The sequence below is a fragment of the Balaenoptera borealis genome (assembly GCF_965194805.1).
Source record: "Balaenoptera borealis genome assembly, chromosome: 16".
Lineage (NCBI taxonomy): Eukaryota > Metazoa > Chordata > Mammalia > Artiodactyla > Balaenopteridae > Balaenoptera > Balaenoptera borealis.
This window is the reverse complement of record NC_138872.1, coordinates 56530736-56546529: the sequence shown is the minus strand read 5'-3', so window position 1 is coordinate 56546529 and position 15794 is coordinate 56530736. Positions and strand designations below refer to the sequence as shown.

At 41.3% G+C, this 15794-nt stretch overlaps 1 protein-coding gene across 46 annotated transcripts in view; it reads right to left on the bottom strand.

The window, feature by feature from the left end:
* The window catches only part of RBFOX1 (RNA binding fox-1 homolog 1), a 2204510-nt gene that overhangs the window by 10795 nt on the left and 2177921 nt on the right, over nt 1-15794 (bottom strand). For 23 of the 46 annotated variants that reach the window (XR_014236073.1, XR_014236074.1, XM_082362282.1 and 20 more), the window contains one exon: nt 6859-6911. The exons of the other annotated variants lie outside the window; for them this stretch is intronic. Coding sequence is in view for 21 of the 23 variants with exons in the window: in XM_082362282.1 (XP_082218408.1) it covers nt 6859-6911 (53 nt within the window). In the remaining 2 variants the exon portion in view is untranslated. The remainder of the gene's footprint in view (nt 1-6858; nt 6912-15794) is intronic. 46 annotated transcript variants of the gene reach the window in all.

The window sequence follows — 15794 nt, the reverse complement described above, 5'->3', positions numbered from 1 at the left end:
TTTGTACCCCCGTGAGATCTTCAGAACGCTTGCAGAGAAGCAAGGGTGCACAGCAGCTAAGAATTCCTCAGGGTCAGAATTCCTAGAATCAGATTCTGCTGGTGCACTTCCCCTGCTGTAACCTCAGAACGTTCCTCTCCTCTCTGGGCCAGTTCCTCCATCCACGAATGGAGATAATGATGGTGCAGACCGGCTGCGTAAGGCAGTCGTGAGGCTGAAATGAGGGTTGAGGGTCACCGGTTAGTCAGAACCCAAACGAGCATCAGTTATTGATGTTGTTAAGATTATCGAGAGGACTGCAGCTCCTGCCCTCTCTCTATTCCATGTGCGGTCCCTCCAGGAAAGCCCCTGGGATACAATGTGTCAGAACTACCCCCGAACTAAGTGGTCCTTCTGAAGTCCTGTGTACCAGCACCCTCCATGTCCCATGTAAGCAGATCAAAGATTTTAAGACGTTAACTAACAGGATGAGAAGGAGATAGATTCTGGGCCCTGTACCCCAGGGATGTCCTTCTAGAGCACGCCCACACACACACACACACACACACACACACACACACACACAAACACACACACACAGAGTCAGAGGCAAAATTAAAACATAAAGTCAAGACACACTACCAATGTCCAGGTTACCTGTCACAATATTTTAATTCCAGGTGGTCTCTAAGAGACCAGTTCTTGGGGCACACACACTCTTTCAATATTCATCTGAGCGAAACGAATGAAAACACGGCTCTCGAACGTTACTCTCCATAGAAATATAACAAGAGCCACAAATGCGAGCCACGGAGGACATTGTAAGTTTCATAGTAGCCACATTTAAAAAAAAAAAGTAAAAAGAAAACAGGTGCCATTAATTTTTTATATTTTAATTTGACCCAACAGATTAAAAACAGTATCATTTCAACGTGTCATCAACACAAAGATGATAAGCGAAATTCCTTACATCGTGTTCGTACTAGGTTTTTGAAATCTAGTGTGTATCTGGACCAGCCACATTCCAAGGGCTCCACGGCCACATGGTAATCGGCCACCATGTTGCAGAGCAGGACTCCAGAGAAACCTATTGAATGTTCTCCACACCCCTGACAGACAGAAGTTCCTGACTGATCAGCTCAATGTTTCCTAGAGTGTGAGCTGCGGCCTCCTCTGTTAGAAGGGCCTGGGGGGAACTCGTAAGGAAGCAGATTGTCAGGCTCCCTCTCCAGACCTAGGAATCAGAATCTCTGGGGCAGGCAGAGGGGAGGATGGAGTGGATTCTGCATTTGGTTTTTTTTTTTCAGTTTTAATTATTTTTTATTGAAGTATAGTTGATTTACAATGTTGCTGTACAGCAAAGTGATTCAGTTACCTATATATATACATATATATATATTTATACATTCTTTCTTTATATTCTTTCCCATTATGGTGTATCATAGGATACTGAATATTGTTCTCTGTGCTACACAGTAGGACCTTGTTGTTTATGCATTTGTAATAAATTCTGCAGGTGGTCGTCACCCACTCTGACATGTGATAACCACTATTCCATATTCTTTTAAAATTCTGCCCTGATTAGCCCTCCCTTACTCAGGCTAATTCAGAGCTCTCTGGATATCTTTAATGTTCATAAGTAAACTGATAAAGACATTTCATTTTTAGAAGGTATAATTATTGCATGTAACAAGCTTTGAACTATGCCTAGTACACAGTAAGCGCTCAATAAATGCTATGATTATTTTTGCTAAGTTTCTTTGCCTGTATGTTCCCTTATCACTCTGTGCTTCCCCTATTAGAACACACATCACATTTTATTGGAAACAGACCAATTAACTACCAATCGATTTTGCTGCATGACAACTTTGCTGAATAATCAAATCACCGAAATGGAAGGGAGACCATTAGATGAAATTTGCTGAAGGATCAATTAGAGGAATGGCCAATTTGGAAATTTCTTCTAAATATTATCTGAAGTCTTAGTACGACTGCATGGGTGTGCAAGTGTGTGCGTGTGCAGGTTGGGGGGGGATAAAGAGATGGAGGGGGCTGGTGACACCCCCCACTGTGCCCCTGAACTTGCCAAACAATGCCTCTAGTAAAAGCGTATAGCAACCCATCTCATGGCGACTGGTTTCAACAGCATTTGCAGATGCGTTTTTATGGCCCAGGCTTCTGTGTCCAGTACTCATAAGGGACTGGGAGTCTGGCCGCAGGCTGGCTTCCCATCGCCACGATGGTACCCGCCACGGTGGAGGGGCGAGGCTGGCTGCTGGACGGAGACCCAGCCTCACCTGCACCCCAGAGACACACAAATGCTCACACGCTCCCTTGGGCCAGGGGCAGCTGGCAGCCAGAACAATGAAGTCAAAGTGTCTGGTAGTTTTCAGGGCATGGGTTATCTGTTGATTTTTCGCCACTGATTTTCAGCAAAGGAGGGAATTCTGGAGAATAGCACTAGAACACCCTTGGCTCGTGTGACCCTCTGTCTCCCTGGATATGCAGAATTCTCCCTTCACCACTCTGTTCTGCCCCCAGACCCAGGCCCAGCACACACGAGCTGCATGAAGGAGACGGGCCAAGTCAAACAAACTCCTAGTGGAACAACTGTTTAGAGAATCGTTTAGTTCCCTTGGGGTCCCTCCAGAGTTTTAACAACGATGCCCACTTCCCAACTCACAAATACTGGTTTTCTAGGAGCAAAGATAGCACAGCCGAAGAACGCAGGAGAATTCCATCTGGAGGCGAAGGTCAGTGTTCCAAGGTCAAGAGGAAAGGAGTAATTGGGGGCAGTGTGGTCTCAGGGAAAAAGCAGTGGGACCAGATAGACTCCTGTGTGACCATGGCCAAGTTACCAAACCTCTCTGGGCCTGAGCGTTTTGTTCTTTTTTAATTTGCAAAGCAAGGATGAGAGTAACCTCTACCTCACTGAGCTACTGTAATAAATTATATATGCATGTATATATACATACATACATACATATATACATACATGCATGTGTATATATGTATAGACTGTATATAATTTATCATACTTGTAAGTACACAGAATTTGCTCAGTAAATGACAGCAAGTTATGACTACGCCCTGGGGAATTCAGGAAAGCCCATATGAGGGACAGTTACGGCAGGGATGAAAGGCTTGCTTTCCCTGCTAACAAAAAGCCTTAGCTCTCCAGGGAAATGACCGATACACCCTGGGAGCAAGAGGGACGGTGTGGGCATTTAACACAAACTGGTCCTTGCGAGTTTCTAATCTGCCAGCATATCCTGTTTGTTCTCTTGTCAAAATACAGCCAAGGAACCACTTCTCAGCTCTTCTACAGCCATTGTCCTAACCCAGGCCATTGTAACACCTCCCTGGGCTGCCCCAAGGGACTCCCTTTCTTCTGCTCTTGCCATATTGAAATCCACAAAGCAGTCCAACTCATCATTAAAAAAAGTAAGTCAAACCACAGCCGACCCTCCAACGCCTTCCTATCACACTTAAAATCTCAAATGGTTTCTGTAGCCTCCAAGTTCTAATTTGTTTGGACCCCTGGCTATCTTCCTGGTATTATCTCTAAAATCCTCCCTTTTACTCACATGCTCTGGGTACACTGTGCCTGAACACCTTAAGCATGCCTGAACACCTTAAGCACACCTCAACCACAGGGCATTTGCACTTGCTGCTGCTTCAGCCTGAAATGCTTTCAATTCCACAATTACTCACCTGGTTCACACCCTGGCTTGATTCATGTCCCGGCTCAAGTGTCACCCTCTCAGAGAGGCCACCTCTGATCAATGAATATAAAAGTAGCATCGCAACTTACTTTCTAACCCCACCCTTGCTTTTTGATTCATTATAGCTATTGTATAACTTTACATGCAAGTATATTATATGCTCATGTATGTTTGGGGTCTGGTCTGCCCTAGGATGGAGGCTTTTTGAAGGAAGGGCTTCTCTTAACTTATTTAATGCTATGTCCCAAAAACCTAGAATAGTTGCTGATGCACGGTGACGACCTAAAACATATGAATTAACTGAAATGAATTTCCAGCTGTTCTATCAAAATAAGTCATGTGCTTTTCAACCTCCATTCTTGTACAAGACCCACATTCTACTCCAACCACAATCCCTAGCCAGTCCTGGAAAAGCTCCAGTGAATCACAGCAGCAGGGAGACCTTGGGTCGAAGAGAAGGGAAAATCATCTTGCCCTTTTCACCATCTCCTGCAGAATCCAACTCATCAAAGTTTCTTGATGTTATAGAATGAGAAGCCTTTGGTGTGTTCAAGGTGAATAAGACAGCCACATAAACACATGTCTTTCAGGAACGAAAATCAGAACGAAACAACCGATATTGCAGTTGGAGCCACTGACAACGAAAACACATTCCCTCGTAAATACAGTCTCATAAACCACACATGCTAGTGAGACATGTTTCTTCTATGTGACTAGCAAAGCAGAATCGACGTGTTGGCATTTACAAAAGACCCAAGTAAAAATAATCACTTTTCCTTTGGGAACTGAAAGAAAAATTCTTCAGGGCTTCCGCTGCTCCTATTTGATGATTTGCATCTCACCATCTCTGCCCCAAGCCACAGACAAAACTGTCTGGCCATCTCTGCCCTCATAGACAGCTGTATAAGAATAACGCTTCTTTATAAGAATTTCAGGTATCAAATCCATCAAGCCCTCCAAACAGACTTTAAGCATCTTGTTGAACTCTTTTTCTCATTTCAATAGAGGTAAGTTGCCTTTCTGGGTCAAATACTGAAATCCAGGAGACACCAGGGTTCAATTAGACCCACCCTAAGGAGTGTTGTGTATATGGAGGAGAGAGCTCCAGACAGCTGGGCTGTTTAGGGTGTGGGTGCCCTGGGTTTTTTCCAGCATGTGGGAAATAAGAAAGACTTCATTGAAACCGTGAGTCACAACCTTTGTTGACTGCGCAGTTCAGACTTTTCATTTTCATTCTATGAGGAGGGTGGTCTGGCTGGGAGATAATTCACATTTGATTGATATGGGTGTCTCCTTTTTCATGCTTGATTCGAAATTCAGAGTTCAAATTGAACCTTATGAAGCATACAACATATTATTAATATGGCCATCAAAGCAACAGGGATATCTCTCTCAATTTGAAATTTGATCAATAGCAATTCATTAAGAATTTACGGAGCAGCCATCCTAAATTAGACAAGGTAGGTGAAAACACTCTCTCGACTCAGGCAAACTTTCATTGTCTGCAGCCTCTTTTCAAAATACTGTGTGTGGACCACTTGCTTATTACAAGGCAGGATTTGTTAAGTCACGGGGCAAAATCAATATCTACCTCTAAGGTGGTAACTTCGCAATGTTTGATCTATGATGTCAAAATAGAACCTAAGACACACTGGAACATGCATACAGATTAACAGGGAAGACAGAGGCTCTGGACGACCAGAATAGCCACAAAGGATGTTCATTAACATTTTCAACCAACCTTCTTCCCCACCCTGATTTCTCCTTTAGTTGCATGCTTCATTCTCTATAGGTTCTGAAAACATTAAATGACGCGTATCCCAGGAAGGTTCCCCTACCACCCCCAGCAACGCAACCCCCCATCTTCTACTGTTAGGCATTAGTGAATGCACCACCTCTCACAAGGAGAAACAGAGATATGTGAGGCTAAAGGCTGGAGGGAAAAGAGCCAGGTTTTCAAGAAAGGAGTAAGCTGGCGCTTTAAAATACGAGCATGCATACCTCAGGCACTCCCAGGGCAAGACTGCAACCCATTAAAAATATTGAGTCCGACCATCAGTGAAACAGAACAGAGAGGGCTGGGGATGTGTTCCTAGTTCTCCATGCTTCCCTGATCTCTCTCTTTTTCTCCCAAGATTGTAAGCAGGGGGTGAAGTGTTAGCAAACACGCCTTTGTTCACTGTGCGCCATTGATAACATGTGCTTGGTTACAGATGAATGTCTATGTGTCAGGCTCCGTTTAATGTATGTTTTTGAAGGTCATGGCACACTCAATGACATGAGAATGAGCTGTCATATCCTCCCTTGTTGACTAAAGCAACACATTGGTAAGATCTCCTAGTCATTGTTTTGGTCAGAGTTTAGGCTTCAAAGCAAAAAAAAAAAAAAAAAAAGTGTTGTTAGTTAAGGCACTCACCTATCTTGACATTTAATCAAGTAATTCCATGCTAATGGAAGTCCAAACATAACTGTTCTGAACCACATCAAAGCAAAAAGACAGGCGTTATTTTGATGGACACATCATGCAACTGTGCAATTTCCATTGGCCAATGCCCTGATTTCAAAAACAGAAGACTCTGTCTCTCTCATGTCCTGCTACTTGTAGTATGTTTTAAAAGAAAGAACTAGAGGATCTTTAATGGAATAAAGATCCCCGTCTTATAAGACAGAGATAATTATATTCCCCAACGCCTCCAGCTTTACAGATTCGGTCTTTGAGGGCCTATAATATATACCAGTCATTCCATAAAGATCCCAAATAATCACATAGAAATCTGTGTGAACCCAGACATAATACGTCCAAAAACATAGAAGTCCCATGTCTGTGTCCCTAAATCTCCCCTGTTTAGTATTTTACCATAAGATTATACCATAAGATTTTATTGCGGCTTCATTCAATGTAGTGTTACTTTTCTGGATCATGTATTATTAAAACTGGAAATAAAATATCCAAGTTAGCAAAATGCCTACTGTCTTTTTAGACAGCAGAGCCGAAAAGCTCCAGCTATACTCCAAAGATAAGACTTTCTTTCTTTTTTCTTTTTTTAAAACTAAACTTTCTAGCGTGACCGACTGCAGCATGTGAAGGAAAAAAAAAAAAAAAAAGGATACTGAGACTTGGATGGATGCATCAAGAAGTAGCAATGTTTGTTACCTGCAGAGGTGTTACAAGAAATTTCATCTGCTGCAACGAAGACGAACTGATTTCTGGAAGAGAAGATAAAATTCACAATACTGCTCGCTCAGGGGGAAATGCTCTCTCTGCCAATTGGTTCGATGTATTCAGATGAAGGGGAGGGAAGGGTGCTGCATTTGGATGTTGCAAGGAAATGTGCTGCTCTCTCTTGGACCTAGAGAGTTTAGGAAGATCATGAAACAGGCATGCGGGGAACCCTTCAACAAAATCATGATGATGTCAGAACATGGACCATGTATAAGCTGCTGCACTGAAATATTAATTATGTGTTACTAAAATGTCATCATGCCAGGGTATGTTTCTAAGGCTAGGGCATTTCAAACTGAGCTTCTGTGGATTTCTAATGCTCAAAGGAGACTACAATAAAAAAAAAAAAGAAACAAAATTAGACTATCTATTAGAAAAAGAGTATACTGCAACTAGCTAGGAAAATCATAAAATTCCAAGCTCTATTATTATAGTATAATATCCAAAAAAGTTTTTTAAAGGAAAGAAAAAGCAATGCTGTCATTTCTGAAGAGTATGTTAAATGGTGCCATGTTATGGATAATAATTTCCTCACCACATGAGGCTTGCTACGGAAAGAAGGTAAGAGAACTCATCAACTGAAATAAACCCTGTCTTGCCAAATTATTTTTAACGATGCGGTATTAAAAAGAAAATAGAAATGGAAAATGCTGTTTCACTTTGATTTAGTAAATCCAGAAGGATGATAAAACTCTCTTAAGATGTTTCAAACTGTGCCATTTCCACAATGCAAGGTGTTCTAATTCGGAGGTACTGTCTGCTTCTCTAGAAATAAGAACGTCTGTGTCAGGCAGATTACAAAAAATGTCCCAATGAGATTGGCTAGGCTCTTAAATGCCTCAGAAGCAGGAGTATTGAGGCTTCTAATTCTCACTTGTTAGATTTTACTGTGCATAGGGATCATCTGGAACCCAGATAAATGCATTTTTGCATTTTGATCGGTCTTGTTCCAACGTTTCAAAAAGTATCTAGTGACTGAGCATCCCTTAAAACATCTTAAGAAAGTTTTACTATTGTAAAAGGTACACCCTGGAATACAAATAGAGCTACCATTTGAAAATTCACTCGAATTTAACATTCAGCTGAAGACTCTCATCATTGCCACACCAATGAAATCTAAACAAAATTATGCATGGTCTGAGGATAGCATTTTCTATGTTTCTCACCCACATAACAAGAGTCATAACTAAGTTCATTTATCACCTCTCTTGAAACAATAAAAGTTAGTGTTGTTGGATGTTGGCTATCTTTTTGCTCTTTTACAAACCTTTTGGGCCCCATCGTTATCTGGCATCAACTTTTCAAGGTTTGAGGAGAAGTAAAATTAGTATCCCTGGAAAGGAAGATGCTTGGGTTGAGTGTCTGTTTTGACCTGCTCACCTAGGACTGACTCTAAGACACAGCTCCAATTACATGTATGACATTGTCCGGGGGACCAAACAAGTACTTTGGGAGGACCTCTGTTTCTAGCACGATCAAAAGAAGAACCTACCATAACCAAGAACGGTGATCTGGTTTATCTAAGGGGCAAGCTCTTCGGAATAGCCATTCACTTATCTACGAGGGGGTCCTCATTCGTGAGGTGGCTCTATTCCATCCATACTCGCTAACCCTAAAGACACTTCTCCCTTGAGTCTCTCTTCTGCATTTTCCCTAAGAAACTGTCCAGTGTGCTAGACTCGGGGAAAGCCATGGAAGGCAACCAACACAGATTAAAAAACGGTGATTGGATGAAGAGGGAAAACTTGTAAAAATGCAGCCTACAAGTATGATTATAAAGCAATGAGACCCTTTTCTTTAACTGTACCAGATTTTTAGAAACTATGATGACTGTCCTTCATAGCACTCTTCTTTTTGACATGATATACTTACTCTTTACAAAAATGCTACACTTTCTCCATTTCCTCCTTCTTCTTTTTTGTTTTTGTAATCTATATATTTGGACTTTTTTTCAGTGTCTTTGATTCCTGGGCAAATTTCTAAACAAAGGGGATTACTCCCATTGATGACTCACTGTCTTCCAAAGAGTTGGCTCAGATGACCTCCAACTATCAAATCGTCTACATCAAAGTTTAAAGAGTTATCACCAACATTTTAAAGAATATGCCATGGGCTCTGCAGCAGTGCCAAAAAAGGAGTATAAACGTATTTGTAAAAAAATAGTAATCCATTGGACGTATCAATTCTGTACTGACTTTTTTTTTAATCCACACAAGCAATCCCACTACATCCAAGGAAGGTTACCCTAACGTCTTAGAAAAGTGCATTCCTATAAAGCTCATTAATTCCATGGAGTAAGCCTGTGTGATCACCCCTCCCTCTAAACTACCCTTTCATCAATTGATTATAAGTGCAATTAATAGGAAATGCCTGGCAAATAATAGCCTGGTAAGAGATACCCCACATGTCAGGCCAACAGAGGAATTTGGGTAGAATAAGGGGCAGGTTTCATTGTGGTGTCTATGTCTCCTCTGTTAGCACACTTTTGTATACAATTCTGTTTCTCTTCACTTGAAATTGAAGATAAACCATGTCTTTTAGTCTGCCCATAAAATGATATGACCCTCTCGGTGAAATTATTTACCCCAAATGACCAGAGAGAGGTATGATCAAAGAGATTAATGACCTAGCAGAGAAGTCTGCTGTTTCCAAACTGTCAGGAAAACGTAATGATCAGAGCAACCCAGGTGTGCTCTGGACAGGGGGGTCACCTCTCAAGAGGGGAAAGGAGCCTGGCACGGGGCTGTCCCCTTTTGCTAATCCTAGTCTGCTCTTCACTGTCAGCCCAGGCCTGAGGACCTAAACTTCAAATGCAGTTGGACCTTATTTTCAGCAAACTGGTTTGTGCAGTGGTTGTTGATGATTAAGTCTGGCTGAGTCATTCTCAACCTTGGCTGGACAGGGTAAACAGCTGGTGTGCTTCTAAAATTCCTAGTGACCAGTTAAGTGGGCAGCTCTGTAAGTGGGTCTCAGGCATCAGTAGTTTCTAAAGACCTCCAGGTGATTGTATTATGCAGCCAAGGCTGAGAAGCGCTTGTCTAGCTGAATGGTTCTCACCTTGGCTGCTCCTAGATTCATAGGGAGAGGTTAAAAACAGTAAAGCCGAGCCCTACTCCTGGGGGTCCTGGCTTAATTGTTCTGGGACTGGGTCTGGAAAGAGGTAGCTTAGGAGATGCTCTGCAGGTGCATCTTATATCAGCCACAGCCGGGAAGCACTTGGGGATGGTACAAATGCAGAGTGGAAAGGGGGCGGGATCACCAAATCTCTTGTAGATTTTGCTTCTTTTACAGCTTCCATTTTGCCACCCACCATGTTGACCTCTAAGACAACCTATCTGTGTGCTTGCTGAGGGTGCCCAAGAATGGTTACTTCTAGTTTCTGAAGACCTCCTAAAAGAATGGGCTTTAAACCTCATTTCTGCAGAAGCTGGTGAAAAGTGGCCATAGTATCAAGCTTTCTGTTTTTGCTTCCTCCCCTGTTCGTCTTCTTTCACTGTCTCCAATGGATATACTCAAGTTCATCTAGGCAGGGTCTTCCCATTTTTTCCTAGTGAGTCTGCATCTAATTCTCTTTACCATTTTTTTCACCCAGAATTCCTCTCTATTTTTGACCTCTCCCTCTACTCCAGAACTTCTCAAACTTCCCTGAAGACAATTACCTACAATGTTTGTTAAAAATATAGATGCCTGGGTTTCAACCCTGGCCACCTGCATCAGAATTTCCAGGAGAGAGGTCTGATCATCTGGCCACCACTCATACCTCCAGGGAGGGAATTGTGGTTCTAGGTAATTTTTTTTACCATGGAGAAATTTAAGAAATCATGCTGAGAAATCTCCTGCAAGTTCATTCTCATTTTCATTTCAAAGCCCACCTTTCCCAGGAAGACTTTTAGATATAGGGAAGCTTTGTGGGAGAAGAGAGGATTGCTAATTTAAGAAAAATAAGGAAATAGTAAATCACCGAGCACAAGAGAGAAGGCTGTGTTTGTCTTGACTCTTTGGAATGTTGACACCAAAGAGCCACTACCTAAAGTTGATGGAGCACTTATCCATGACAGGTGATTGCCAAGTGCTGTGCATATGTATTCATTCAATTTTCCTTACAACCTCTCTTATTATCCCCACATTCATAAACGAGAAAATGGAGACACAGAAGGTTATGTAATGTGAACAAGATGTTAAGTGAAATCTGGACATTGCTGGATTCGCTCAAGACTCCGACTCTTTTTTTTTTTTGCTTAAATATAAAAATCATAATAAAAATATTTTATTTTTATTATTTTAACTAAGTATTTGTTTACAATAAATAAATATTGTAAATAAAAATTTACAATATTTATTTTTAACTAAAGTATTTACAATATTGATTCACAATATTATATTAGTTTCAGGTGTACAACATAGTGATTCAATATTTTTATAGATTAAACTCCATTTAAAGTTATTATAAAATAATGACTATATTCCCCTATACTTTATATCCTTGTTGCTCATTTATTTTATACATAGTAGTTTGTATCTCTTCATCCCATACCCTTAGCTAACCCCTCTCCCCTCCTTCTCCTCACTTATTCTCTATATCTGTGAGTCTGTTTCTGTTTTCTTATATATATTCATTTGTTTTGTTTTTTAGATTCCAAGACCCCAACTCTCATTCACCCTCTAAGATTCTGCTCAGGGCTGCTCACAACAGAGGTTATTGAGTCAGTGATGGGTGTGGCTTCTCTGCGGAGGAATTTTCTAACATGGCCTTTCTCTCTTTTTAATCTATTACCAGACTTTATGATGTTTTACGATGATTTCCATAAACTGACCACCCAGACTGTGGATCTGACTCAGCTGGTGGTACATTTACATGAGTCCTGTGACTTGCCATGTTATCCTTATTATCCCGCTTTTCATCTTCCGTGAAATCTCATCTCTTGGCAATTCTCTTTTCTTCTAAAAATCACCCCCAGCTGAATCCTAAGAGTCAAATGAAAATAACAGCCAGCCAGTGTTGCTGGAAGGCGTGTGAGAAGCTAGGTATCAACAAGATACAGAGAAAATTCTGGCATAGGTTGGGGTGGAGGGAAAGGCCAGACAGGAGGTTCTCCCATCAAATAATACTGGCTTTAAGTTCTACTGTTAAAGATTCTGGTCATTTATCATTCTTTGGCCTCTTAATTCTTTTTTATCACTATTGTTACACAAAACTCAGGGTTGGTGCCATTCACAGCAAGTTTCCTTTTGTATCCAATGCTAGGAATATTCAATCTAACATACACACACACACACACACACACACACACACACACACAGACACACACAGACACACACACACACACACACACACACACACTGATATGTGATTAAAACCCTCCAAGCCTATCTACTAAAATACCCCTACAGCCTGAGAAGTGGGTCTTCTGGTCTGGCAGATGGCAGCCCCAAGATGGCAGTGGGACAAAGTCAATTTAATTCTATCTGTAGTCTCCGGGGCATCTATTAGTTATAAGACAGAGGTTCTCAAACCTGACTGCCCATTACAATCAGCTAAGATTTTTTAAAATATAAAATACCAATCACCAGGCCATTTTTAAAAATATAACATACCAATTACCAGGCCCGATCATTAAAGTACAGAATCTTTGAGAGTGGTACCCAGACACAGGTATGCCTGAAAAGCCACTCAGGTGATTCTAACATGTCTGCCAGCACTGAGAACTAATTTCTCACTGTGCAAATATTCTCTGAACATATGTGCCCTGACTTTGCAGGAAATAAGAGTTGTGTCTTCTGGTTTTTTTGTTTTGTTTTGTTTTGTTTTTAATTAAATTGCACTAGTGTTGATCTCCATCACGGGGAATCTAGCCATGAGTATTTCCTGAACAGTTAAATATAACATGCAGAAAAAAGGTGCTCCTATTAAAATTCTATTTGGTGCCTTTGCTAAATTGTTTACTGGTGTTGTTCATTCACTTCTCAGATGGTTAATGAGGGCTTACAACGTGCCGGGCACCCAGCTAAGCTTAAGGGATTTGATGCCATGCTCATGGCATGTAAATCACTGAGGAATATCTATACTGGGCTTGACTATCTCGAAGCTCATAATCTAATTATATTTCAGTTTTATCACCTTGAAAGGGAGACCGATTTGCTTGTGATCAGTATTTTACCTCTCTCGCCCTGACTCAGTTCTAAAACTCTAGAACTGTACAAATCCCATTCAGATTCATATTTTTCCCTGCCCTGTTGTAATTTATATATATATATATATATATATATATATTTATGTGTGTATGTGTGTGTGTGTGTATATATATATATATATTTAGTATTGTATCATATGTACTTCAAGAGGCCATGGCCAATTGTAGAATTGAGGTGAGGTATAAACAAACAAACAAGCAAGCGAATAAACAGTTTGACTATAGACTCCTCTGAAAGGGTCTATCCTGGTATTTTTTTATTTTAAAAGGGGACTGCATTAACACCCATTCAAAACTATTTTATTGAGCCCCAGTTCCTACTGCTAACACTGCACACATAAAAAAGTTTAAGTGCAAAAGGAGTTAAGTACTGTGGATCTGTCCCCAGTGTGAATATTCCATCCAAAATCTCTGAGTTTTAGAGATTCAAATGCAAGGGCATCTCCAGTTCCTGGAGACCTTGGGGAGAGTCCACTTCTGTAATTTTAGTATCTCCAACATTTAATAATCTCCCCGGTTCCCACTGTACCGCTTTCTCGGCTAAAGTGAAAGAGAACTAACTGTGAGTCTGGAAGCTGGGCCTGGTCACATACAAGCTGTGTTCCAATAGAAAAATCATTTCACCTTTCTGGGCCTCAGTTTCCTCATCTGGAAAATGGGAACAAAAATAGCACCTACCCCTCTTAGATTTTTGTTTGTTTTGTGCAGATCAATGAGAACATGAATGGGAAAGCACTTTATTTGGGGGGAAAACATCATGTATTTTTCTGGCTGCGTGGACTCATGAAAAATATAGGCTTCTCTCTCCCCATAAAGAGACCTGCTGTTTGTGTTGTTAAGTCCTGGGCTTCTGGGATTTTAGGGGAAGTGGGAGATAGTTAAGAGCCTTTCGAGGTTATAGGTCATTTTACAGGTGGGCTGGAGCCTCCAAGGAAGGCAAAATCCCACCTCAGCTTTGGTTGGGCAGAAGGAGCTTCTCATGTGAAATGGTGCCTATCACAGGGTGGAAATGGGTCTGGCAAGTTCTCTGAACAGCATACGTGTTCTCTAGGGGAAGCAGCCCTCATATGGCTGAGGGGGTCCCCGAGCTTCTGGAGGCTCAGGAAGAGCAGTGGGTGTCCAGGCTGAGGCTCTGGAGGGTGGAGAGGCCACACTGAGAAGGTCTGGGTCCACTTAGGAGTTATGTGCAAAATGAAGTGAGCTGATGGTAGAAAGTTCCCTGGGGTTCCAATAACCCACCTCCGCCACAGTATTGGACTTCTCACCAAGCACAATGGGAAAAGGGCAGCATTGGCAGATTTAGTTTGACTTTTTTTAACCCTTTAAATCTAAAGCCATGTTGATTTGGGGGCTGGGTTTACACTGGGAGAACTGGTTGTTCTTCCTAAGAAGCTGATGCATCCCTGACAGCCTGAGCTCCTTCCTCCTTGGACAGAAAAGAGAAGCAATAATCCAGGAGAAAGATGAACAGAAGGACAGGCTGTTTGATCTCATGGTTCCCAGTTGCTTCTTCCTTCAATAGTTTTTTGGGCCAAGAACGAAACAAAATATGCCTATAGTTTAGTGATGCTGCTGATAATAAAAATAAGGAGGATGACGATGTTGAGGGTGATGACGATGATAATAATATCCTGAGGGCTACTCAGCATCAGTGCTATTCAAGGAGCTCTTTCTTCATGACCTCAATTAATTCTCACAACAACCCATGGAGGCAGGCATGATTCATCAGCCCCACTTTAAAGATGAGGCAGTTGAGAGTCAATTAGCCTGCCTGTACTACCTCGTGCAGTAAGTAACTTACTGAGATTCAGTCTCTATATGTAAATCTCCGATCACAGTCTGTTGGTGAATAAGCAAAGATTTGCCAACGCATGCGCCAGTCAAAGAATAGGTACAATGAGTATGAAAGACCCTGCTTTACATCTTGATCAGGCCAATGACAAGTTGAGGAAGGCACAGGTTCCCAGAATGTTAGTGTTATGGTGGGTCCTGAAGATTGCCTCATCTAAAAATGATTTGCACTTTTAGATAGATTTAATTTAATTTGCTTGCTTTTGCCTGTATACATCCAATGCTTTCAAATAACCATATACACCCTAAAAAAATCTGTCAATAATCAACTGAGTTATTGATAACGCCATGCTTTTTCACCACCTCTTTCAGTTTATAAAGCAATGTTCACCTTCATCTCTTTCTGATTCTAACTGGTGTTATGCTCTCCCTTTAGCAGATGACAAAATGGAGGCTCCATAAAGGTAAGAGAAATCAGATGTGACTTTTCCAGGGTACGTTTTACAACAGTGTGAGTTTACAGTATTACACAACCAATGAGGAGATATTAGCATGGAATCACTTTCATTATTCTTGGATCTTTGGAATAAGAAAATGATTATTTGTGGCCCTAAACTAGTTGAGGAAGGAAGTCACAACAGAATGGATTGTGAGGGATGCGCAACCATGGACAGCTCTTACTTTCTCCTCTAGGAAGGGAGAGAGCAGAGAGGAGACGTTTACAAAGCAACAAGTTACAATGACAAACTCTCTTACATGTGGAAGATTTGTGGAAGGAGAACTCAGAGTGAACATTATTTACTGCCTATTGGGGTAGAATTGAAGCACCTTGAGAAGGGTGCTTCTCACAAATCGCCCCAGGATCTTGAAAGTACAGATTCTGGT